This window comes from Triturus cristatus, chromosome 8 (genome assembly GCF_964204655.1).
Source record: "Triturus cristatus chromosome 8, aTriCri1.1, whole genome shotgun sequence".
NCBI lineage: Eukaryota > Metazoa > Chordata > Amphibia > Caudata > Salamandridae > Triturus > Triturus cristatus.
The window spans coordinates 352,703,976-352,730,763 of record NC_140591.1 but is presented as its reverse complement, the minus strand read 5'-3'; the positions used below and the strand labels follow the sequence as shown (position 1 = coordinate 352,730,763).

At 43.1% G+C, this 26,788-nt stretch overlaps 1 protein-coding gene and 1 long non-coding RNA gene across 3 annotated transcripts in view; one reads left to right on the top strand and one right to left on the bottom strand.

The window, feature by feature from the left end:
- FRY (FRY microtubule binding protein) overlaps positions 1 to 8,020 on the bottom strand; it is a 657,235-nt gene extending 649,215 nt beyond the window's left edge. For both annotated transcript variants that reach the window (XM_085621668.1, XM_085621669.1), the window contains exon 1: positions 7,509 to 8,020. In XM_085621668.1, the coding sequence (XP_085477794.1) occupies positions 7,509 to 7,716 (208 nt within the window). In that variant the 5' untranslated portion in view covers positions 7,717 to 8,020. The remainder of the gene's footprint in view (positions 1 to 7,508) is intronic.
- On the top strand, positions 7,885 to 9,945 carry LOC146802115 (uncharacterized). The gene is made up of 2 exons (XR_014967697.1): positions 7,885 to 8,473; positions 8,585 to 9,945. It is a non-coding gene; the product is annotated as an uncharacterized LOC146802115 (long non-coding RNA).
- Positions 9,946 to 26,788: the final 16,843 nt, after the last annotated feature.

Below are 26,788 nucleotides of genomic sequence, written 5' to 3'. Positions count from 1 at the left end.
CCATGCAATTGTGATTATAAAGCCAGAAATGGGGAATTACAGTGTGGGGCCGATTTCTCCAGCCATAAAACGACACCGAATCCTCGATTCGATCATCTCTGAGCAGGTGCTAAATATTTGCCAGGTTCAGCACATAGGGTGAGGGAGGGTGGGGGAGGTGGGAAGAATTTTTTTTTTTTTATAAGATGGATGCATTGTATGCTTCCCGTTAGGGAGAAAAACGGAATTAGACTTTTCCCGCTGCTGCAGCCTCATGTGATTTGCCCATTCAGAAAAATCATGTTAGGTTCTACCACACCCGGTAAATCTGGGAGCAGAAAAATATTAACACTTACAATCAGGTGGAGCAAAGCTAACACATGCAAGCATGAGTTCATTTTGTTTGATGAGGCCCCACGAGGTTGGCTGTCAACCAATGACCGCCCATTGTTACTACGGTTAGGTGTGCTGGCAAACATTGGATCAAACACAAGGCAGTGGTGTAGCAAGGGTGCCAATGCCCTCATGCAAGCAAGGAAATGGAGCACCAGAGCTAAAATACAGTCATTATTAGGGTCCAGTGGACCCCTTAGACCCTAGGTTTGTTTATCGGTCATATTCACTTCCTACCCTATTAACACTTCACACATCACTTCAAAACCACGCACTGTAGCTACGGCTACAATTCTCAAGAAGACAATTTCCCTCTGAGCCAGTGATATAGTTATGACTACTCCCTCCATTTTGAAAGTCTTCCCCAACTAGCCAAGTTTAATTGTGCACGCCTTTATTTTCTCTAAATACCATCTCTATAACCTGTCCATGATCCCTGATGGGCACTGTGTAATTGTCTACTGTGAACCAAATTGTCAAATGCTCTTCTTGTGGCATCCTAGCAAAGCACTCCAATGTCCATTTTATGTTCACGATAAATACAAAGCAAAATGCATCAATCGTTTCCTCCTACATTTTGAGGATCTTATCAATTGTGAGACTAATTTTCTATGCATATTGACAGGAATCACATTTGTGCTCTCGGTCCCTCTTATCGCAAAAAATATCATTTTTGGGTGTCATAGAACAATAGTGGTATGGGACTATTAAGTATTGACCACCTAGAGATGGCTGTCACCTTTCAAACATCACACCCGCGCTTGACCACCGCGAGGAGTGCTCAGATGGTCTTCAATCTTGCTTTTGGTTATTTGTAATTACTTATATGGCATGATTGTTTCTACAAGAAACTCTGTACATAGAAATGAAGTATTTGTGCATAGATCCTTCTCGGATTGGATGGTAATTGAAGACAATGACAAGACCATTACACACACAACATTTTCCACTTTGTACAACTATAAAAAAAAATCTGGAGAAAGAAGAGGGGGGGGGGGGAGGGGAAAGAGTTGAATGGTGACTGGGAAGGATCTGAGATGTTGTTAACCATTATGGGTTCTGGAAAGAGGAGGTGAGCTTTCAGTAGTCATCAAAACATGAAGTGAGATGATTGCTTGAAGGTCAATAGAAACCAAGCTCCAAATGAGGGGCACTAGTATGTTTAATGAAGATAACAATTACATCGTACAGGACATTTTTCGAGTGACTAGTAGGTTTTGGCTGGCCTAGTAAAGGTTGAGTGTGGGGGAATTAGGCTGAATTGAGAGATTATATTGGTAAAGAAGCGTACATCTATGAAAATTGCTTGTTTTGGTAACATTTAAAAATGTGTCCAGTGAGTCGGAGTGGATTTGAAAATGTATCCTAAATCGTTGCAATAGTCAAGTTTGCTTAGAACTAGTCAGGATTCCTTACACAGCTGCTTTCAAACATGAAGTAAAAACACTCCTGATGGACAGGTTCCTGCCTTAAATAACAATTGGTCAGCTATTTTCTTCAAGCACTGTATTAGCCGGGATTGTCTACCTTATTGTCCCAAGTAATTATCGTTCGCATCCTTGTACATTTTTATTACCTCATTATGTTTTACTCTATTACCGCCTTACAAGGTTCCCTGTTACCGTGTTCTCCTCTCCTATTACTGTGAAGCGCTCTGATACCTCTCAGGGTCTTGTTTGCGCTATACAAAACTTTTTAAATAAATATAAACAAATCAATCAATGTTTTAACTGCATGGTGGGTTGGATTTTAATATATATCCTACATTGTTGCAATAGTCGAATTTGCTTAGAACTGATCTAGGGATTCATGTTTCAGCTGTATGGAGGGTGGGGGTTGGGTGGATCTTGCATATAGTAAGTCCACATTAGACAGTCTAGAACAATTTATCCAGCATACTACAGGCTCTACTGCGCCACCAAGAACTCACAGATGACTACTGCTTGACCACCATTTCATCCTCATCCCACCGACTGGGCAAAGCTGCTTTCCTTACCAATACAAGTAAACTTGTGGTACCGAAAAGCAATTTAACAAGCTCTTTCAAACCTGTGGGTAAGTGCTAAAGTGGCTGCAAGTACCATTTATATTTGCACCATTTTAGCCCTGGTTTCGAAGACGAGCAAAGTGTACATTGGACTTGCTCCTCTTTATATACGATTATCACAAACTCATGGCCGATGGTAAAAATTCCCATGACAGATATTGGGAAAAAAGTACTAATATGGGCAAAACTGGAGCAAAAATTGCTTGCCCTCATTATTGCCCATTGAGCAGCACTGACATCATAAATAGGTGGAAAGAAACATTGCATCAAGATGATTTTGCACTAGTTATTGACTCAAGGGTCTAAATCAGTGGTTCCCAAACCTTTTGAAACCACAACTCACTTTTTAGAACAACAAACTTTTGTGACTCACCTACCTATAATGGGCATGAGGCTGGGCAACTTTTGAATGTAACTAAAGCATCGTGTCGTAGCACATTGTCATTTACAGAGAGCACATTTTCCATTGAAACATTCACTTAATTTGCACAGACATGTAGTTTTACTCATAAAACTACACAGAACACAATGAGTGGAAATAGGGTTTCTGTGAATATTTTTCATTTGTGCATCACCAAGTGTCTTTATTTTGATCCTATTAAAATCTCCGTTTCCAGCACACTTCAGACTTACAAAAGAAAAGTGCTTCATTTTTGCTTTCCTAGCTGCTTGATGCATACAGTTCTTTTACATGTATGTCCAAGTTGTTGTGTATTGCAAAAAACATCCAACATTGTCACATAATTCACTTTAAAAACTCCTCTCACTTTGAACTCAGAAAGGTAGATACCACCAATCCTATGTTAAGAAAATAAAGCAGCCTGACATTTGACCTCTGCCTTTGAATCACCACAAATGTGACAAGTTAAACACAAAATGAATTTGAAGACATCTTTATTGCTCTGACTTTTGTGACCCACCAAAAACCAGCTCCCACTGGTCTAAAAGAGTCTGCAGGTTATGTTGAGCCCATGTTCCTCAATGTCTTCTTTCCCTGCCTGTTTCTATGAGTTGACCCACAGGGATCAGGGCCAAGGGGTGTATGGCCAGTGGCGTAATATTAACCTCCACAGCTCCAGGGGCCCCGTGCAGAACTGTGCACGGGACCCTGGCCCGAGAGCTCCTCACTGAGTCCGAAGCCTGGGGAGCCCTCTCCAAGACCTTTGTAGAGGGGCCCCCTAAAGTTTTGTTACGCCACTGTGTACGGCCGCACTTTGTGTGCATCATTAGACTGAGAAGGGTAAAGTAGAAGCAGTTCTATTTTATATAATTTCTACTGCAAACACCAACATTACTTATGGCCAATCAATATCCCAGTTCCTATTGTTAAGCGAGAATATCACCAGAAACAAGCAGTTGAGCCCTAAAAGGGGAAACATGCCAAGAGCCCAAAGGAGGTGCAACTGATTTAGACCCTAGTTGGCCCCACACCCAGGGCTGAGCACAAGTGTTGTACTAATCCACAGAAAGTTGATTTTTCCTGAAGGCAGACAAGCATTCTCCACTACAGATCCTGAATACCAGGATCTAAAGCATGAGCTATGTGACTATAAAGTTCTTGCAAACACAACCAATGCCATCTGTTCAAATCAATTATCCATGGATAAATCATAGAAGACCCATTTGACAGGCATTTTGGAAGGAGGTTTCTACTGTGGATCATTTCCCAGATAAATTTTAGGTCACTACTTACCATATGGTGAATATTGGATATGTCAGACGCAGCCATGCGTTACATCAAAATCTCACTCATCAGAGAAGAGCTAAAAAAGGTTGTTCTGTTCCCCAGACTGAGGGACAGGCAGATACTACAAATCATACACCTACCCACATCGGGATGGTATATCTCACATCCAACCCTACCAAAAACAAGTCAAGGGAAGACAAAAAATGTCTTAATACTGCCCTCACACACTTTGCAGTGTCATGCTTCATCATCTGACATCCAGGTGCAGACCAACACACTGGATGGAGCGCAAGTTTTTTTTTTTAAGAATAGTGGTGAGGGTAGAGTAATTGTGAAGAGACACAAAACAAAATGCAAAGGCGTGACACAACTAAAATGAAAAACATATATTCCCCTTAGAGACGGGACCAAAAAGGTGCAGATACATATAATTAAAACTACCTAGTGGTCAACACTCAATTTTTTATTTTTGTTAACCCCTGGTAGGATTAAAACAAAGAATCTGGGGTATTCAGGGAAGGTAACTACCCTTATATCCCCACTGCAAATACCTGCGTTACATCAAGTCAAGTGCTTTTCTGAAGTAGCGAGCATGTAGAGAAAGAGGGCGCACTTATTGGGGAGCCAGACATGTTGCAGTATTCTGCACATAACTGCTTCCTTGTGGCTTAGACCGTGGCATTATTGTTGCAGTTGCCCTGAGGTATGCTCTGCGACTTACAAGGAGCGCTGAATGGGAAGCGCAGTGGCAGGACTGCGGATTCATAATTGGTAAAAAAATGTCACACTTAGGGCCATATGTAGGTAGCCTAACATTTACCACTTCATAAATACCGAATTTTACCGATTCGGTATTTATGAAGTGGTAAATGATATGTAGGTAATCCATCGGTAATATTTACCGATTCGGAATGGGTCGGTAATTTAGAATCGGTATTTACCGATTCGGTAATGGTAACTGGCTTCCCATTGATTCCTATGGGCCTCCTGGCCAATAGGAATCAATGGGAAGCCAGTTACCATTACCGAATCGGTAAATACCGATTCGGTAATGGGGGGAGCACAATCCAGGGTGGCAGGGTGTCACAGTGACACCCTGTTGTACCCCTGATTCCTGCATGTGTGCACATGTGGCACATCTGCCACATTGCACACTAAAAAGTGCAAAAAAATGCTTTTTTACAGCTATTCGTCATTTACCACCAACTTTTAGTTGGTGGTAAATAACGAATCCCCACAACAACCACACACTCCCCCTACATCTCATTTCAGGATTCGGTATTTACCGAATTGGTAAAATTACCGATTCGGTAATTTTACCGATTCGGTAAATTACCGAATCCTGAAATGTGCCCCCTACATACCAAAAGCCTGAATGCCGGTCGGTAACGGGATATTTACCGAAAATCGGCCGTTACCGACCGGTATTGGGCTTCCTACATATGGCCCTTGGTCTCTTTCTTTGTGTGCCTCACTGGCCAGCATGGCTAACCATTACCAAATGCCATTACCAAGATGGTGGTCTATTCTGAGATTACTGTGCGAGTTTGACAATCCAAGATCAAAGTTTAATCTTTTCCTTTGATGCAAGTTATGATTTACACCAAATCTAAATGAGGCATTCACAAGTGATGGGTGCATCAGAATATATTTGTTCTCTCATTTTTCATTACGTTCATCACCCATGTGCTACTATTTTTGTTCATGCAGCTAGAATCCCTTTTGAATCATCGTCTTAGATTCCTCGGAACAGCACTTTCCTCTGCCCTGATATCTGGGAGAGTGTGGTACCTTGGTTGTCTACTTCTGCATTAATCTTCATCTTTAATCCCCATCAATGACACTGCTGAGTGGCATTTTACACGAGGATTACAAGATTTGCCCTTGTAGCTTTCTCCTCCCAACTGGGATCCTCTTCTGTGACTGCATGTTTCATGTGTACTTTTAAGTGCAGGGCGGCCTGCGGCTACTGAGAGGAGTCACCCTTTCCTCGGGCCACCAAGAAGGGTACTTGACCAACCTTCACAGAGTTGATTCCTTGGTCACATGTCTGTAAGTGATGGTATTTGTGTGGTATGAACCCAAGCTCTGAACAAGTGCAAGGGGTATGACTGGTTATAGAGACGCAAGTACCAGCAAGTTATATTGTGTTGGGGATGGTGTCCCTTGAATAGATGAGCCCTCTGCTCCTTTCTAAATAGCAGGAGGGTTTAGAAGTTCTGCTGACGCCATTTAGGGACAAGTGGAAGCCTCACAACTCCAACTGAGTGGCATAGCGATGAGCTGGCACCATACCATGGGGCCGAGCTTCAGCGAGACCGGTTTTAAACAACCAACAGCACTAAACATGCTGGGACTTCTTTTTTCATGTTTTCCATTTTAAGTAAGAGCATGCAAGTCCCAGCATGCAAAGCGCTGTTGACTCAAAAAGCAGGACTGGCAGATAGTCACCCTCATAATATAAAGCAAGTAGAGCAGCTACGCAGCCAGCAAGCAACACAACAACAGGAAATTCTGCAGGTTAAAAACAACTACCGCTGCAGAAAACAAGTCACCTTAGAAACCGGTCCCGACATGTCCTGGAATTCCAGCAGGACTAGCACTATTTGTAAACACGACTACAGTGTTACGCATCACACTGTGAATAAAAAAAAAAACTTAGCCCACAACACCGTCTCTCCTCCGCAGCTACAAGTGTTCCCTGCTCTTTCCGAGCCAAGAGGAGCGTTAAATAAAACTACTTACTACTAACATTTTCAGGCTCCATTTGAGGGCAGGAATGCAAAGCATGCACAGAGCTTAAAACGATGTTCATTTTCTTCCCACGCAATAACAACCGCCTCACGTGGAAAGGAACGATTATCCCCTCCCCCCACACGCGAAGTCAGCTTTTAAATCCTCCAGCGTACGAGTTACACCCGCGTGGCCTGAAGTGGAGTCAGATAATTACTGTACGCGGCAGGTAAGGTTGCCCCCACACCCCCTCCTCCTCTCCTGAGGAAAACGTGCCGTCTAGCCGGCTGCACGCTATGGAGCAGATAGCGCGGCGGAACCAACTTTCAAAACAAACACTGGAAACCGCGCAGGGCGTAAATTACGACAAAGAAACGTTGCGACATCTTCTTGGCACACGTTTTCTTACTGTGCTTGTCACATTAGCCACTACTGCGATGAATGAAACAGCAAAAACGGCCTTTTTGTCAGGTGTGAGAAATTAATCCAATGCTGGTTTCCCCTTTGAATTCTGTCGCGTTAAAGACTGCAATAGAGAAGCAAAAAGCGATAAACTTCCAAGGAACAACTTCAGAACTCAACCAACAATACGTAAGCCCGTCGTGGTTGGGGAGGAGCGCCGCTGACATAGTATTGATGTTTTGGGGTGGGGGAGTCACGGAGCCCTACCTGGGATGATGGAGGGCCTCTTCCTCTGCCGCCTCAGGTATACGGGCTCCAGGTTCTTCATGTTGCGCTGCAGCCGGACTCTGACGTCCATCCCCGCGTGCAGCAGCTCCTGCGGCAGGCTGCACCTCCTGGACGCGCTGTATTCATTGTGATACAAGACCACCTTGCCCCTGGACCCGGAGAAGAGGCTGCTGTCATCGCGCGCCATCCTAGGACAATGCGGCCCGGGACGGCCAGGGGTTCTTTTCTGTCCCCCGTCACCGGGCGCGCGCCCAGAGCCCCGGTGCGCTCATGCCTCCCCTGCACTTGTTTGGTAAGTTCAGCTCGTGGAAGGGCGTGTGCGCTTCAGACAGGTGTAGGATTACTAACGCGGCCCCTCCTTTCCGAAGCTAATGGCACCCAGCAGCCAGCGGGAGGAGGATCTCCGCAAAGCCGTTTAGGTTAACAAAAGATTTCCGATGTCTGGAAAGTTTCAGCCGCGCCGAGCTCGTGAGAATATGCTGCCAGCTTCTTCTTTGTCAACGGCACTTCCATCTGGTCACGTCCTCGCGAGCCCCTGGCGCTCACTCCAAGTTACACAACTGAGACTCGACACAAATGTCATTGTCTTAACGTGGTATGTGAGTTGTGACACAACGCGCCCATATTACATAACCAGCCCAGGTATGACCGTGACGCTCGCTCATTTTTTATCCTCCTGCTCTTTGAAGCTCGTGCGGATTACAAGAAATCGAATAATGTAAAAATAATGTCAAAACGCCTATTGGAATGAGACTAAAGGCATTTTAAAAACATACAGTGCGCTGTTTATCCCTGCATCGAGAGGTCCGGAATTAAATTGGTTTGAATAAACAGCTCTTAACAATGGGGAATAACATTGGGATTTTGGTGCTTTCCGTCTGTCCTCGTGCTTACCGGCATTATTAATATACCTCGTCCACAAGGCAAGAAACACAAAAACACAGGTAAGTCCATTATTGTGGAGGTAGTCCAACGGTGCAGACTTTATCGCGCTGCTAATTACAAGGTTCGGTAAACTTCACACGTCTAACCAGTGTGATTTCTTGTATATACAGGTGCTCGTGCCTAAGAGAGTGGATGTGTTTGGACTGCCTATATCAAGACTGCCAGGCAATTCTTTTGCTCACTTCGCCACCCAGTTTGGACCCAGCCATATGCAAATCAGTCTTGACCCAGTTCCTCATGGGTACAGTCCAGCCCGAACTGCCAAGCCGGGTCCTCCCTGGACCGGAAACAAGCATCCTGGGACTGCCAGCATTTCCAATTCACCTTGCAGGACATTCAGAGCACCCAGAGACACTTCGTCCATGTACAGTCATCAGAAGATGTTTATTTGAAGTGGGAGGGAGAGTCACTGAGCATATTTTTGTGGTTTAATTCCATAATGTCCATCTCTAAATAAAACCCCCAGTTTCTCTAAAAGTTGTAGATCTCTGGACATAGACATGGACCACCTAGTGGTCCATGAGGAACTGGGGGTTCCCTACTTAAGCGACGTCCTTGCACTGCGCCCCTTGGTTTTCTGGTTGAAGTGGTGGCTGAATAAAGATTTAACTCTCAACCATTTAATTCTAAGAGAGTGTATGTCTCTCGAGAATGCAGGCCAAATTCCTTGGCTTAAGTACATTAAAAGCTGCCTGGAAGGGGTAGGGCGTGGCGATTTATTTTATAAACCTGAATCCATTGTCAAGAAGACTGTGGAACTAATCGGGGGAGCCTTCTTGACCTCAAGGAAAGTGGACAGGGAAGCGCAGGAGATGCTGAAACCTAACATTCGTATGTTTGTAATGCTTAAAACAACCCCGACTACGGAACTTTATCTTATGGGGTTTTTATCAACACACGAGAAGTTTTTACTAACTAGGTTTCGGCTGAACCAGTTTCACCTCGTACTAGCCAGGCCTAAGGGATACAGTAGAGGCCAAGTGCTAGCTCCCTGTGGCTGCGACGGACAGTCTCCGCAGGATCTGCTGTATTTTATGTTTTTATGTAGTTTTTATGAAATCCCCCGAAGGCATTTTCTGGTTCCCATTTTAAAAAGAATGAATTTTAGACAGGCCCGCCCTGCCCTTATGCATCTTCAATTGTTGAAAGAGGACTGCATCATTTTTATAGTAGGGTTCTTAAAAGCTTCTGTGAAAGTAGGGTTCTTAAAAGCTTCTGTGAAATCTAGGGCCTGTATCTCGCGGTATATGGTAAACACATCTGGAAGTTTTTTTTAGTTTTTTTTTAGCACCTATCACTTTAAGGCCTCGAATAAATTTGGGCGGGTGGATAATGGGTTTTTATCTATAAAATGTGTGAGAGGTTCTGACTTCTTAACTATGTTTTAATTTATTATTGTTCTTATGTACTTGTATCCGTGTAACTTTTATGGTTTTCCGCCGTAAAACCGAATAAAGTTTATTTGACTTGACTGGACATAGTTACTGAGAGTTCTTACTTTACAATACTGTAACTGAGTTGCAGTCCCTGCCTCTACCACTTGATGGATTTAGTCTTGTCTGTTCGTTAGCGCTACCCTTAGAGAGTCAAGTGTACAAAAGGGTCTAGCTAGGACATTGAATTGGAATTAGATAATCAATAGGACTTGGGACATGTAAAGGGCAGCATCCATCATGGATACGGCATAGTCACCACCTACTGCCCTAGGACCCAGAAAAAAGGCCCATCTCCTACTAGTTCTCTTTTCTTATTTGGGAATACCAGAAGCGCTTCGAAACAGGCTTAATTTGTGTAATGAGAGCTTGAAAAAACACATTGACAGGACACCCAGCAAGATGGCACCACTAACCTTAAAAAGTGGTCCTGGGTGGGTTTAGCCATTGAGCTTTTGGACCTAATATCTAATCCAGAATTTACCACTTTACAAACAAAAATGCGGGTATTACACACAGCATGAAAAATCCTAGCAAGAGCAGTCCCTGGACCTTTCCATCACAAACTACTCCACAACAGTTGAGGAACCAAGAGACGTGGGTTTTAATCTCCGCCTTATCATGTGATAAAAATGTGTGCGCTTGGCTGGTCAATTTTTTTGACTATATGCCTCTGCTCCTTTTTTCATTGACTGGAAGTACTTGGAACACGCCTAACCGCTGGCAGTTGTGTGATAAAACTGGGTTAAAACCCAGTTTCATGGTCTGCTCAATAAAATAAGATACAGTGCAAAGTTACAGGCCTTGAAATGAGCAGTCCTGTGTTTCAATCTTGGTTCTCCTATTTCTCCAACTGTTTGACCTTGGGTAAATCATGTTTTCTCCATGCCTTTGACCCCTAATCTACCATTAAGTGTGATCTTCAAAACAGAGTTAGTTCAGAAAATAAGCCCTGTGCATGTTTTCTCAAGAAAGGCAGACCGTGTTTTTTAATATATAATTGTGATTTCATATGTTATCATGGTTACGGGTGATAGGAGATGTAATGACCACCATGTTGTTCCCCGATTAATGAAGCACCATTCTATAGTATTTAGATTCAGTGCTGTCTCTGCTCTTTCATTATGGTTCCCTTAAAGATGTGCTGAAATATGAAACTTCCAACACACCTAAAAGTGTTAGAAAATAGATTTCAAAGATTCCTGAAACCACAAACTTGTAATTTCCTTTCACGCAGACAGTAAACTTGTTAAACTCTCTTCTTCATAAGGGGTCACCGGATATTTAGTCTACAGGGCTGCTGGGTACTACTTCATTCTGTCTAATGTAAATATTTAAGATTTAGACCGCTTCCATGCTTGTTCAGGGCCTCTTCACTGCAGGTGCTCACATTCCGCTTTTCAGCATCTTTAAATAAAAACGTGTTCTTGAAGAGGCCTCTGTGGGATACCTTATGTGCTGCAGCTACTGAATATCCTCCATCGTCCCATTATAAACAACAAGCATTGGCATAGCCAATAGGTCTCGCTTTTGGGACCTTATAAGTATTTAGTTAAGCAGCACAATATCCTTGGTGCAACAACATCAACTGTTGCATGGCTAAACACTTTTAGAAGGTCCCAAAGGCGAGACCTATTGGCTATGCCAATGCTTGTTAACTTTGTGCAAAGAAATGGCATGAAACACACCCAATAGTGGAGCCCTCTATTGACCAGCACTTGCTTGTTATTTTCTTGCTGCCCGCCAGCCGTTATTTCCGGATCTATCGGGAGCTCGCTACAGCCACATATTGACTGTGAAGATTGTTATCATTCGTTTCACACAACAAGAAAATACTTGAAAACACTTGAAATGACATGACTTGGTCATCCCTTTAAATTTATGGTGATCCTATAGAATATCACGCTCAAATATAATTCCAGCAAACAAAAGAAACCAGGGAAATTCTCTACGGATTTTTCGGATCTGGCACTGTATCTATCCATGCAGATGAGGATTGATTAGTTCGTGCACCTTTTTACATGCCCTGAAGAAGTCCGCTTCAAGGACGAAACGCGTCGGCTGTGTTGTCAAGATCCAATTGTATTTACAATTTTGTGTTTTAAGATGAGACAACTATTATAAATCTTTGAATAAAAATGAACTTTTTTTGAATAACCTTGATGTGGGGAATGAATTGTATTATTGTCTTTCCCGATTTTTCTATTTGTGGTGCACCTGTGCTTATGTTTTGAAGCTTGTTAACTTTGTGTGCATTATCCCACAGGGAAAGCTAAATACCCTAATTGCATGTAAATAAGCATATGAGCAGGACCACCATGCCTAGGTGCCCTGCTGTATGGGCCTGTTGTCCTACGGAAAAAATACATTATTACATTTTCACGGACCCTTGGACCAAGCGCAACTCACTCTTTTATAAATTGTGTATAGCATTAATCGGCTAGTGCTGGACTCATAACCTACCCTCTCGTAAATCTAGAAGGCAGGGAACTACCAAGCAAAAAATAGTTGAGTGACCAAATGCGATAAACAATATAAAATTAGGTAATCTCATCAAAGGATGTGAGGTCAACCCTATCAAAACTCTCTCTTTCATGTGAATTGGTCTATTCGCCAGTCGAAGCAGAGTCACAAACATTGGAATTTGTAGTGTGTTTCACAAAAAACGAAGCAATAGAAGGAATGCTTGCATTAACCTCGGTCGCTGGTGATTACTCTGCTCCATTCCAGACCATTGTTTTTCATCCACTGTGCCACTCTAGGAGGGACACCCATATGCAAATGAGTCTTACTCCCACTCCAATAAGAATAGTCCATCCATAACTGCCAGACTAGGTCCCTTTTAGATAGGAACACAAGCAACGCAACCCCAGACCAGTTTTAGTTTACTTAGCCTAGTCAGTGAGGATTAGCTTCAGATCAGTGACACAGTGGGCACTTTAAGGCATCTACTCCAATGAACAACTGAGTGATTAAAGGAATGCTTGAATTAAGCTCTGGCACAGGCCGCATTCTAGGCTCTCACCTGCTAGATTGGCATCGTGGGGTGGCAGGCAAGATAATACTGCCATATAATAAACATCAACCTGCATGCCGCTGTCAGAAAAAAACAGGCATAGACATCCACCAGAAGAGCCTAAGGAGATTGCGGCAGTAAGGGACTAATTCAGGTATATAAAAAGTAACAAAAGGTCGATGAATGCAACAAAACATAAGGGAATTTATGTGTTGCGATGTGTCCATCTCACATAAATACTTTCTTATATATGATCGAAATAGTAACTGACATAGGAAAACATTCAAGTTCATCTTAGGTTAAGAACGTGAGGCAGAGGTCACCGGAAAGATCATCATTAGGGCAGTTCGAAAGGCTTGACCATGGCCATTTCCTGTAGCTCATGACGTCAGCTTACCACACATAGGAGAAGTCCAAGTTTGACATCCGTTGCCCAGTGCAGAGCTCCACGGTCGCGTTGCTACCCTTCCGTTCTGAAGTACTACAATGATTGTGAGACAAACCTCTAGGTGTCCGGAACCATGGAAACACCAGCACAGTCCAGGCCATGTGGACACGCAGCCACACGCAAAGCAGCATCTTACAACCCTTTACCCAACTGCCTAGTACATGCGCTGTCTTTTCATTGATACCCACACGTTTTTGTAACCTCTTGGTATAAATATAACATTAACAGAACAACTTAAATGAGAATCCCAGTATATAACATGTTTGCATACCAAAGGATCTTATTACATATGGCACTGGCTCATCAGGAAAGGAGGGAGGGCAGAGAACAATCTCTGCAAAGACTATGGTGCCTGTTCACAAACTGCATTTTGTAGTATGTTACTAGAACCCCTAATGTATAACAAAATACTGTTCACATACCTATGTGTGGAGGTAGACGCCTCTACAATCTTTTATGTGAATATATATCTGCTCCACTGTGGAGATCTCTGCACACAAAAGAATGTTTTAGTAGTAACTGTTTTAGGGACCGAGGGGAGTGGCTGGAAAAATGGGACTAGGTACTCCCAAAGGGGAAGAGTGACGGGAGGAGGAAGGAGGGGTTGAGAGAGGGCTAGAGATGGGGTTTGGGAGTGCCATGCACTCACCCACAAGAGTAAGCCTCTTCCTATTCACTAACTGCCCTCCTGTAGTTACTAATGATTAAAATGAACCAAAACAATCATATATGTAGTCCAACTCAGAGCTGAAGTAACTCCAGCACCACCCATGACCGCACACAGGTACTGCAACACCCTCCCATGGAAAATAAGTAATTTAGGAATTTAAAATAAAATCTCATAGAAACCAATGTTAACACAAATTACATTATTTAAACAGTTTAAAAACATGAATACGTTTTTTTCCTTCTAAAAATAAAGCATAATTATTAATGTCACATTCAAAGTTATTGAAAAATAATTAAATTACTTTTATATACACCACTTATAGTAATTTTAAATACATAATACAAATGTTTTTACTTTTTAGCTGTAACCTTTTTATATTACTTTACATTTAAAATAAATATATAAAATTAATTAACATGAAGGTTTTTTCTCTATTTATTTTTTTAAACTTGAAAACACTTTTAAACTTTACCATTGAAAGATCTCTGCCACAGTGGTGGCAAGTAGTAACTTTCCACGTGTAAATTGTATTCTATCCCCTGAATTTAGGGTGTGAGGCCAGGTAAGTCTACACTCTGAGTAACTTTACACTCATAAATGGTGAATAGCCAAAAGTAGTGAAGTAACTCAAAAGTGTAAATTAAACTCACACATGTAGATTTACTTGCATATAAGTTTACCTTTTTGACTAGGCCCCTGCATATCCACTAGAAATCTCATTACTAAAAGTACGTATCTTTTTCTCTAGATGGATACATTTTCCTGCACATTCCTTACATTTAAGAATGTGTCCCAAAGGAATGCCCTGTTGGAGGTAGGAATGAGTAGTGCCAATTAGCCAGGAAAGTCACGCAGACCAGCCCTGACAAAGTATCCACAACTGCATTCTTGGTCTGTGAGGCAGCAACGTTTAGCAAACATATGCAGGGATTACCATGTGGCCAACTTGCAGATGCCAGGCACCTGAATGCATCTGGTAAGAGCCATGAAAGCAACAATGGCCCTAGTGCGACAGGCACAAATGCTTTTATGAGAGTCTTTCTTGGTCAAGGTGTAGAAGATTTTGATACATAGGATGACATAATTGGAAGTGGAGTGCTGGGTCATCAACTTGCCTTTCATGACTCTGGTAGATACTACAAAGAGCTGGTCATACGCTCAGTCCTGTTTGGTACCATCTATGTCGTAGACATGTACACATCAGTATATGCAGCTACTCTTCATCCTTGGTAGGATGCAAAGGATGGAATAAAGTGCAAAAGATGATAGAGTGGGCCACATGAAAGGCAAAAAATGTTGGGCAGTTACGGAGGACCAAATTGTCTGGGTAGAAAACTATGAAATGGGGACAAACTGAGGGGATAAAGTTCTCCGATCCTACAAGCTGAAGTTATTGCTGCTAACAACATTGTTCTCGAAGTAAAGATTCTGACTGGACAATTGTGTATTGGCTGGAAAGGAGGAAACCATGAAGAACTTAATCACACATTTTAGATCTCATTGAGGAACAATGAACAGATTGGGAAGAAAATGGCATGTTAATATGAAAATTTTACTTTACCATTAAAGGCAACATAAACAATGATGGCGACACATAAAAGCTGACATGGCAGCCGGGTAAATCTTGATTGCAGCCACCGACAAACGATGTGACACAAGGAACAATATGGGCACTTGGATGGTAGCTATCTTGTGAACTCCACGATCAGAGATCACAGTCCGGTAAACCCCCATTGGTGATGGTCATCCAAGAGCAATCCATGAATGGAAGCCGAAACGTGAGTGCTGTGGGATCGCGGGTGCTCCCGCTGTATACTGTGTGGTGGTAATCTGCTGGGTCCAACTGGTGCTGAGGGATCAGCTATGGTACTGATGCTGTTGGGCATGACCCTAGATCAGAGGTCTTCAAACTGAGGGTCAGTGACTGCATTCCTTGGGGGCAAAAATGCCTTAGTAAGTACTTGTAAACGGATATGGCCAGGAAGATGACTGTTTATTTTTCGAGTTTCCAGCCCGTCTTCATTTACATGAAGCGATTGAAGCTAGGGCTGCCACCTTTCACAGAGAAAAATACTAGTCACCTTTTCACGTTTTATGATTCTGCAAAGGCCCAGACATGGTTAAGTAGAACTTTATATGAACACATCTGTATAAATTCTTAACATGGGTTTTCTGTCTTGGTTTACTTTAATTATCTATCAGGGGTCACTAGGCCAGCTGTAGAAAGGATTTTAAAGTGTTTTGTTCTAAAATGTTCTGTTAAAAGCTTGTATTAACAGGACAAAATACCAACCTAGACATGGCTAAAAACAACAAAATAATCTAGAAGTATTTTGTCGTTTTTTCACCGTCACGGCAGCTGCATATGAAATAATGCACATAGCTGAACTGAAGAAAAAAATGCAAATTAAAGTGTTTTGCAAGAAATGGCCTTTTACATTATGACACATTCATTGGTTAATGAGATCACTGCATATGTCTCTATGTGAGAACAGAGGGTCACAGAATTGAATCCTGCTTGGTGCAGTGCAGAACATTGACTTGTGTATTTATAGTTCTCTGAGGTCCCATCAAGTAATAGAAAGCACTGTGATTTTTAATATATGTAATTATTTTAAAATTGTATGTATTAAACATAGTATAAGATAGGCAGCCACATAATGATTTTAGGGCCCGATTACGAGTTTAGCAGTCCATGGGACCGCCAAACTCACGGTGGGGTGGCAGGAACTGCCGCACTAGTGGTCCGACCACCCCATTACCAGTGCGGCGCTCCCACTGCCACAGGACCACCACCGCACTAGTGGTCCGACCGCCGCATTACAGGACCACCACAACTGCTGCGGCACCGCCAAGCATATTATAAGTTTCCTGACAACCACACTTTTCATGGCGGTGAACTTGCCATGAAAACTGTGGCGGTGAGGAAACTAAGTGGGCCCTACATGGCCCCCTGTTGCCTCTGGGCCAGTGAATGAATGCAGGGGGGCACATGGTGTGCCCCCCTATGTGCATGCACTCCCAGTTCCTGCACAGCATTGATTTCACAGTCCATTATGTGCAGGAACATGCTTTGACGCTCCCATTGCATTGCCTTTCTAACAGGCCCCCTGTGGGACCACCAGAGCACCGCCCGCTAGACCACAAATTAAATCGTAATCTGTCAGGCAGTGTGCAAACAAGTTTGGTGGTGTGGTAGCGGGGTGGTGGTGTGGCGGCCTGCTCCCACACTGCCATCTCGTAATCAGACCCTTGGTGTATATGACAAAACAAGTGCTTTTCAAGAATAGATATTTGTAACAGCTAACTAGACTGTACCTAAGTGCACACATTTTTATAAATCCATTAAAAGAACACTTTCCAAAACTCCGCATTGATACCTCATCTCTCAAAAATAATAACTGTTTGTCATAATGATATTACAAGTGACTCCTTAAGTTAAAGTACTTTAAAGATCCCTCCCTATCAGCACACTCTAAGTACTCCAGGTGCCCATTAACAATTCAGGGTCGATAGTGTTTAACAAAATGTATGTTTTTTTTTTAAAGTGCCACCACTACTATAAGTTCAGCAGTTGCATTGGCACTGGGGAAATTATATGAGGGACCACTGCACATCAGTTAAGGAAATGCTATTAACAAGTCAAAGTTTATTTTGGTTATCAGAGTAACCATAAAAGTACATCACAAAAAAGAAGAAAAACAACTCAGGACGGAACAATGCATAAAAGGAAACCAAAACCTCACAGGCAGCAACGTACACATGCAACAAAAATTAGAGCACAGGAGGGTCACCAACTATCACAAAAGAAAACGTTTCAGTTGTCTCATTTTTGAGTTTCCCATGTCCAGCAAAGATACAATTGAGTAAAGTGCTAGTGCCAAAAATAAAAGAGAAAGAATACTCACAAGATGATAATAAACGGAATAACAAAAGGGTCTAAGATTGGATAATTAATATTAAGGTTAAACCGGACTACCATGAATAAAACAGCATTAAATTCCTTCTGTTGCCCGCACACTTCAAAAAAGAACATGTGTTAATACATTTAGAAGGGGAATCCAACAGTTGCAAATATTTCAAGGTCATCTCTGAGCTTTTAATGCCCCGTTTCCTAATTATTGGAAGTAAAAACTGTTTATTAAAATCAAGATAACATTTACAGAAAAAAATGCAACGAAGCAGACTCTGGGGTAAGGATTCATTGCATGGGTACAGCAAGATTTTAGAAGGGTTGACCTGGCCCAAAGGAAAGCCCAAGTGCCATCTGACAAAGCCCAGTCTAAAGCGTGTTGGTAACAATCTATCCCAAGAGCGGTCAATCCACTCCAAGTATGATTCTGGACCGGGCGTGCTGCATAGGGAAGCATACTCCCTAACAGAAGTTTTGGTAAGCTCATGGGCCTCTCTACAATTATGTTTATTCCGCCTGAAAGAGAAATTTACCCGAGCCATGTCATGTTTAGTCAGGATTTCAGGCTCATGGAATAAATGGGGCTCACCCAAGTCTGTCAAAGTGAACTTAATATAATTAAACCAGGGGTTATTCGAGGTTCTTTCACAGGACAGAGAGTTTTTGGCAATTTCCCTATTAAAGAAGGCATGTGGGATAGTCCATATCGAGCACCAGAGGAGACTGGGGCCAATCTAATCGAAACTTTGACGTAATCACCCCAAGGTCCTTGTGCAAGATAAAGTTAAAACCCGCCAGAGGAACACTCAGTAGTCTCCTTTTAACACTTTATTTTGTTCACCTTGGAATGGATTTGGGTTGATATAGCACCAGATGCCTGACCCATATATTGAAATAGGGAGACACTTTCGTCTATATATCTCCAGCAGTGGGGCTGCTGTTTTTCCCCAATATGTCTGGCCTGGCAGACTCTGGAAGTGCAAGGTCCCAAAGCTGTCCTTCGCATCAAATACAATGCCCAAATAGGAGAAGTCCTGAGTAAGAGCAACAGGGTGGCCTTGCAACGAGATCTTGTTTTGCATGCCATTATAAGAGTTTTGGTTTGGCTTGTGTCCAAACCAAGAGAGCCCATAAAGATGCCAAATTCTTGGAAGAAACTATTAAGGCCATTGGGGGTTCTCAAGAGTAAGACTGCATCATCCGCATATAAAAGAACAGGTACCTTTTGCATGCCAATGGAAGGGGTATCAGAGACCTTTTCAGACGGAGCTGAACCTAGACCATTGATATATAAGAGGAACAACAGTGGGGCAAGGACACACCTCTGGCGTACCCCTCTCACTATCTTAAAACATTCTGTTCTCTCTCCTAAAGGGCCAACCCTAACCGAGGTGGCAAGATCATAATGTAGGGCTCCCAAAAACTGCACCAAGTCACCCTCAACCCCCATAACAGTCTCCCATGTTTGGACCTCACTACGCTGTCGAAGGCGCATGAGAGGTCCATGATGGCCAGGCAGATGGAGCCCTGCTTTGCAATGGTATATTAACTGATCAGATTAAGACATTGCTCTTTCGTGCCTGGACCTTCACGGTATCCATACTGCCCTTCTGATAGAATGTAAGTCTCCCTGACCCAGTCAAGCACGTGCTTCAACACCACCCTCGCTACCAGATTAACTGCAGAATCCAGCAAGGATATTGGCGGGTAGCACTCTGGGGATTGATGGTTGCCCTTTTTGAATATTGGGACAATGACAACCATACGCCATGATTTGATTTGAGAAGTCCAGTCTTGCAGATCAAATTAGAGCAGATTCGTAACAGGGAGCCCCAGAGGTCCGGTGTGAATTTGTACAGGCCCATATGAACCCTTTTTTGAGATATGTTGTAATCTTTTAAATTTAGCATTTTATCTCTTTAACTGTGAAGTGTCACCATTCAGAATCTTCATTGTCAAGGATTCTGTTAAGGGAAGTTGAAGAGGGGCTTTTAATGTGAAAGCTGCCCACAACGTTCACGAGTTGGATGCATTCAAATAATGAAGTCAAACAAGTGTTGGAGTACTTCTTGGCACAAGTGTTCTCCATTTCGAGCCAAGCCCTTTTCTCTGCTACCTGTATTGGTACTAGGAATGCAAAGTAATCTCTACTCGCCTACCTTGAGTTATATGGAATAGGAATACCACTCACTAGAACATACCAAAGTTGTAAAACAGATGCATCTCCAAGTTCTAAGGACAGATCTGCCCACCTACATCATGATACGAGACAACTTTATGCCCACCAAATTGATCTTCTCTTATCTCCTATCTTCATTTAAACCTATTCTGACTCTACTTCTTACAATCATCTAACCCTCGAACGACCAAGTTTTTCAAACAAATGAATTCTGAACATAGGCCAGGCTTTAAAAAATGGTCCTTCACAACAAGAACTCTGTTTTCACACACATAAGTTCGTGCTGGCTCTAACTCACACAAAAAGTCCTACTCCCCTAATTTAATGAAGCCCGCTTTAAAGAATTTAAGACACAAGGTTATAAAAAAATTCCTTAAAACCTTGATTGTCAATCAATACATTTGTCAATAAAAATGGTGCCTCAGGATGGGCTCTTAGTCTCGTAAAACACCAATACCTGGCTAAAAACATTTAATAAAGAACTAAATATCCCAGAGTCAAAAGAAATTCAACATGGAAAATTTACCTCAAATAAAAATGCTTGCCAATTTGACCATTTCCTTCTATAACAATGGTAATATAATGATTCAATCGTCAGATAAACTCTAGCCCAATTCAACCTTCATTTCAACCATTTCTACAATCACATAAACAGATCTGTACATTAGTATCCCCCATCAATACATCTCCTTTCCCCAACAGCGCAACAAAGGAGTATTGTGGGACTTGGCCCTTTTTGCATGGTCATCCCCTTCCTCCTGTATTTTCTCTGACCTGTTGTTGGTGGTTTTATGACTCTGGGCAATTTACCACTGCTGATCAGTGTTAAAGTGCAGATGCTCTCTTTTTTAAATTTTGTTATGGAATAGTGTTTCCATGGTTGGCTATTTGATTTACTTGTCAGACCCTAGTACAGTGCACTATGTGTGCCCAGGGCCTGTAAATCAAATGTTGCTGGTGGGCTTGCAGCACTGATTGTGCCACCCACAGAAGCAACTTGTAAAATGTTACTCAGGCCTGCCATTGCAGAGCCTGTGTGCAGTCTGGGACAGCCATGTCGACTTGGCAAGTGCACACACTTGCCAGTCCCTAAACCTTCCCTTTTCTACATATTAGTCACCCCTAAGGTAAGCCCAAGGTACCCCTGTGGGCAGGGTGCATTGTATGTGAAAGGTAGGACATGCCCTAATGTGTGTGGCATGTCCTGATAGTGTAATACTGCCAATTTAGTTTTTCACTATTGCAAGGCTACCTGTTCTCGTAGGACAGAATGGAGAGTTTGTTTATAACATCTTAGAAACATAACTGGCCCTGGGAACAAGGTAGAAAAATAAAGTTTAGTATGCCTGAACTGAAAATGTGATAGCGCATCTTTTAGTGAGGGTGATTTTTACATTCTGTGTTTGAAAATACCACTTTTAGAAAGTAGGTAGGTTCTTAAGTAACCATCCAGTGTGCCTCTGCTAGGTTTGTGTATTGCATGTCTGGCTTTTGGATGACAGGGGCTGGAGATGGGCAATGGCTTCAGAGAGCCTGATGAGTCAGTGCTGGGCTGAATAGGCCTGGTCTGCATTTGGAGTGGTGGGAGGAGTAGCACCTTCACCTGAATAGGGCTGTGCCTGCCTTCCACAATGACGGCTCCACCTGCCTGTGGTGTGTCTGGAGCCAGGGCTCACACTGACAATGGAGGTTGTTGTGCACTTGCAAAGTGCCCCACAGAACTGGTTTAGGCTGGGTACAGACAGTCTCTGCCTGCAGAACACAAATGATTTTTGTGTATAAAAGAGGGGTCCAGACTCCAGACTTTTAGATCACTTCTGGGAAATCAAGAGGAACCTTTGCCAAGGAGAAGAGCCGGATAAGCTGAGGAGGAATACTGCCCCTGTGTTGTTTGCTGTCTGGGGTTGGCCTGCAGTGGCTGCTTGCTGCCAAGGAAAGGAGAAAAGGACTTTGCTGTTTGCTTTGTCACCTGCTTGAGGAAAAGATCTCCAAGGGCTTGAAATAGAGCGTGCCTCCTGTTAAGAAGTCTCAGGGACACAAAAGACTTCCTGCAACTCTGCTGGTGCTGCTGGACTCTGCCACCTGTGAGTCCAACCTTGCCCGAGGTGCCTACTGCAGTCAAAAGTCCTCAGAAGTGGGTTTTGCAGTTGCTCTCTGCAAGAACCGGTGCGAAGCATCACGAAACCGTGCAAAGTCTCTCTGAACCAGCGCAGGGCGACGCAAAGCCGCGTCGAGTCCTCGCACGTGGCGCAACACATCGCATTTTGGTGCCCAGTCTACAAGAACACCAGGGCTGAAGTAAGAAACCAACGCATCACCTCCCCGCACAGTAAGAAACCAACGCATCACCTCCCCGCACAGTAAGAAACCAACACATCACCTCCCCTTCAGTAAGGAACCGATGCATCACCTCCCCTGCGTGGCAGTAAGGAACCGATGCATCACCTCCCCTGAAGTAAGGAACCGACGCATCACCTTCCCTGGGCATAAGGAACCGACGCATCAACTTCCCTGTGGCTGTTTTTATTTGTGACTGTGACGCATCCAAGGTACTTTGTGTTGAAAGTGTTGCATCCATAGTTTGCTATGGACAGAATCGTTTCTAGCTTTTGAACGTCATATTTTGATCACTGTATCGTGAATTTTAGTCTTTTGGTCTTGTTTTGGTTTAGATAAAGATTACTTATTTTTCTAAACTGGTGTGGTGTCCTTTTGTAGTGTTTTCACTGTATTACTGTATGTGTTCACAAATGCTTTACACACTGCCTCTGAGATAAGCCTGTCTGACCGTGCAAGCTACCAAGAGGGTGAGCAGGTGTTATTTTAGAAGTGTATCCTCCTTACCCTGACTTGAAGCAAGGGTCCCTATGTGGACAAAGGTACCTACCTCTGCCAACTAGAGACCCCCATTTCTAACAAGTATTCTTCCTCACCTGCCTCCCCATGTCGCCATGAGAAGACCACTACTGCCCTCACCTGCATTGTGGAGCTAAAGGCCTTGATGAATCACATTACCTTACTTCACCCATAGTCTGATTCAAACCTACCGTCTATCAGACTTTAGTTCCATATGGTACCCTTCCTCCGGCACACCAGTTACTATGCCCTCAGCCCTCTCCACGGGACAAAGCAAATCATTCATCACTGGAGAACCTCAAGAAAAAAGACAAGCCTCAGTTTAGAGCTCCCCAGTCCCTTCCTGGCTGCTATACCCTCAATACCCCCTCAATCCAAATAAAATCTTTCTACTCCTGGAATCACTCATGAACATTCCCACATCTCAGAACATGGCTCTTTAACACCCCTTTGACTAACATTCAATGATAGCGCCTCTAACCAAGATCCATCCACAATCCTTCCATCCATGTATTCTACAAGGAACAGTCACTTTCTAGGAGAAAAGCAAGACTTTACTCTGGACTGAAATCCCTTTCAGATACACTCATTCATGGCCAGGATAATGTCCTCTCTCAAACATAGCTCTCTGTCACACCTTCAGTGGGGCCCATTTATGGCCTCTCCAGGCCACTAGCTTCGCTGCACCCCTCACCAATGTAGTTAAATTCCCTGCAACAATAATGAACCATGCTATTCCAGGTTTCACCCTCTCAGTTACATTCCCTGCAGCAATTAGGGATCACACCTTGCCATCCAGGGTCCATTCCACGCAATGATAAGGAACCAGCCCTAGAAGAGCCACTCAACTACTCAAAGATAATTTGATCAAAGTATGGATACTTTCATTTACCTCGAATGCACACTACACTACCCTACCTCCCAACTACAATCAAAATCCCCACCATCTCAAGAAACACATGCATTATTTCCCAAATCAACACAAACACTATGACTCAGTAACCTCATCTTGATTCAAATGACCAAGACTACCTATCGCAGGTGCCTGCTCCATAATTGCAGATTAGCATCCAAACGCAATCTCAGAATTGTGGATGTGATAGAAATACACAAACCATCCCCCTCATCCAAAACCACTCTGATAGTCCTCATCTCTCCTACCTATGAAATGAGTTGCGGTGCTCAAGAAAACAAACCTGTCCGTGGTGTGGCAGCTATCCACAAATACTTAATACAGTGTAAAACTCTGAAAACAGTCCAATCATCAACCTTCCAGTGCTTATCTGTGGAAACTGAAAACATCCGAGCTGAAATAAATAGCACTACACACTATCTACCATCCACCGGGGAAAAATGCAATATAGGCATAACAAGTTATTAAAATTAATTGCAAAAAATATCATTTTTATCGCAAACTACGTCATCCTAAGGAATTTCATCCTCCTACACATGTGCAAGATGATACACTAGACCTGATAATCTTGAAAAGAGGAAGAATGAAGATTGGCTTGCCCATTCCTGTGCATTTGTCAGACTATACCTTTATACCCTTCAATTCTCTATGCTCTAAAACAACGTCATCCAAAGAAACGTCAATGAGGTTAGCCTACATTAGAAAACTTGACCTCCATAAAAATATTGACAATCTCAGATGACCGCAACCCTTCTATGTGAGTACTGCTTTCCGAGAAGAGAAGTAACAGACAAAATTACCCCTCCCCTCCCCCCCCCCCCGAAACTTAAAAAGATCGTAATGGGCAAAGCCACAAGATGGTCCACAAGATAACATGCTCGAAAATAGAAATCCTTCAGACTAGTGCAGTGCTTATGGTACAAAATTCCCTTTACACCAAATTGATTATCTCTATGAAATAAATACAGTGTACAATTCACATTATGGAAACCAATGCTAACTACATCAGATAATAAATCAACACTTGTAAGAAACTTCTAAGAAAATAGGCTGCCACGGTCAACCCAAACACCATAGCCACGTGCGATAAATTCTTTGACAACAAAATAAAAATGATCAAGCTCTCTCTTAATCCAAAAACTAACACAATTGAATATTGTCAGAACCTCTTTCCAATGGTCAAAGGGCATGCAGGTAGTCACAGTGCTCCTGTCCTGTCCAGAGAATCGGCTGCATGTTGGCTCTGTCCTGAACATACGCAGCTAGCTCCAGCAGTGGTCAGAGGTACTACGGTGCTCCTCTGCAAGATAAGATTTGCACTGCAATTGGGGAAGGCGAGGGGGCCGACAACTCAAGACTCAATCCTTGATGCTTTGTGTTGACTTACAGGTCACTGTTCATAGATTTAGGGTGACCGCCCAATCCTTGCTGCAACTCGGGTATTAGCAGCCCCTTCTGGCAATCAATGTTGCCTTAGCACTACCGGCCAAGCTGTTGGCCCTCACCACACGGTAGTCTATATCAAAGCTGCCCCTCCTGGCATACGAGGTTGCCGCAACCTCACTCGCTCATACGGCACTCCACCCATGGGCAACGACCCGATGGGTGCAGCTGGACGTCGCTCCATCGAATGTTCTCCTCTTCCTAACAGGTCACACTGGTCTTGGCAAGATAGCAGGCACCAGTGTTCCAGACTCCAGAGCAGGTGATCTTGGTTTCCCTGGGTGATGTCCTCCTCACCCTGCAGGGAGACTAGCAGACCTTGAACTCCAGTGCTGGTCACAGGTAGAAGTCTTGTAGAGCTTCCCTTCTTCACACAACCCATATGGCTGCTTGCCAGATGATACATTTTTGGGGTCTCAACCTCCCCTTCTTAGAGTCCATTTCCAGACACTAAATGTATATAGGGTCTGGTCTTTGAAGTTTTATATTGGGGTTCTGCTTCTTTTGAAGTACATCCTTCTCTTCACCCTCTTCCTCTTAAAAGACTGTCTGTCACAGCAGGAGAAACCCCAAACCTGAGAGTCTCATAACACAGGCCATTGGAGTTATCATTGAGGCTGACATCCAGGTGTGAACTCTTTTATATGTGCATCAAACTGTTAATCCTGGGTTCCCAGCCCTATTCATTATCATTCATTTACCAGCCCCATCTCCTTCCTGAGATGAGTCCAGTGTGTTCCACCCAGCTCACAGGAATGCAGAAATACACAAATGTGTCTGGGGGATTCCTCTACCTCATCATGTCTTCAGCAGGTCGGCCCGGGCTTCCCAAAATGTAACTCAGTGTCCTCCATGTAATGTACAATTACTTGCACTCAGTGTGTATGTGTATGTATATATATATATATATATATATATATACACACACACACACACAGAATAGTTGGCCTGGTTCCGCGACAGGGAACTGTCATTTTTTCTTCTAAAAATGTAAACCTAAAATGATGAATTAGAACATGTTTGTTATATGATCTCATCAATTGTATATCATTGTCTCGTAATCTTCTATACATAGATCGTCTATACTTTTCTTGAGCCCTTTCCGGTAGCCCAGCTTGCTAAGATTTCTTTTAGTTGCCCTGGCCCTCTCTAGCATCACAGAGCATTACCTTGCTCTGGAGATACCTCACTGCCATGCTGACTGTACAACTCAAACGAACCAGCAGGCTTTCATCACTCAGAGGTGCAACCTCTTATGAGCATTAATACTTTAATGGGAACCTCTGGTATGTTTGTCAATTCCCCCTTTTCCAGTCTGCAGAAAAGAGCCTTAATTCGTGTAATGAGTGAATACAAACACTCTCATAGTGTGCTGCCTCGCCAGCCTCGTCTCTATATGTTCAGAGGAGGACTGTCTGTGAAGACAATGGAGGCCCAGCCTAG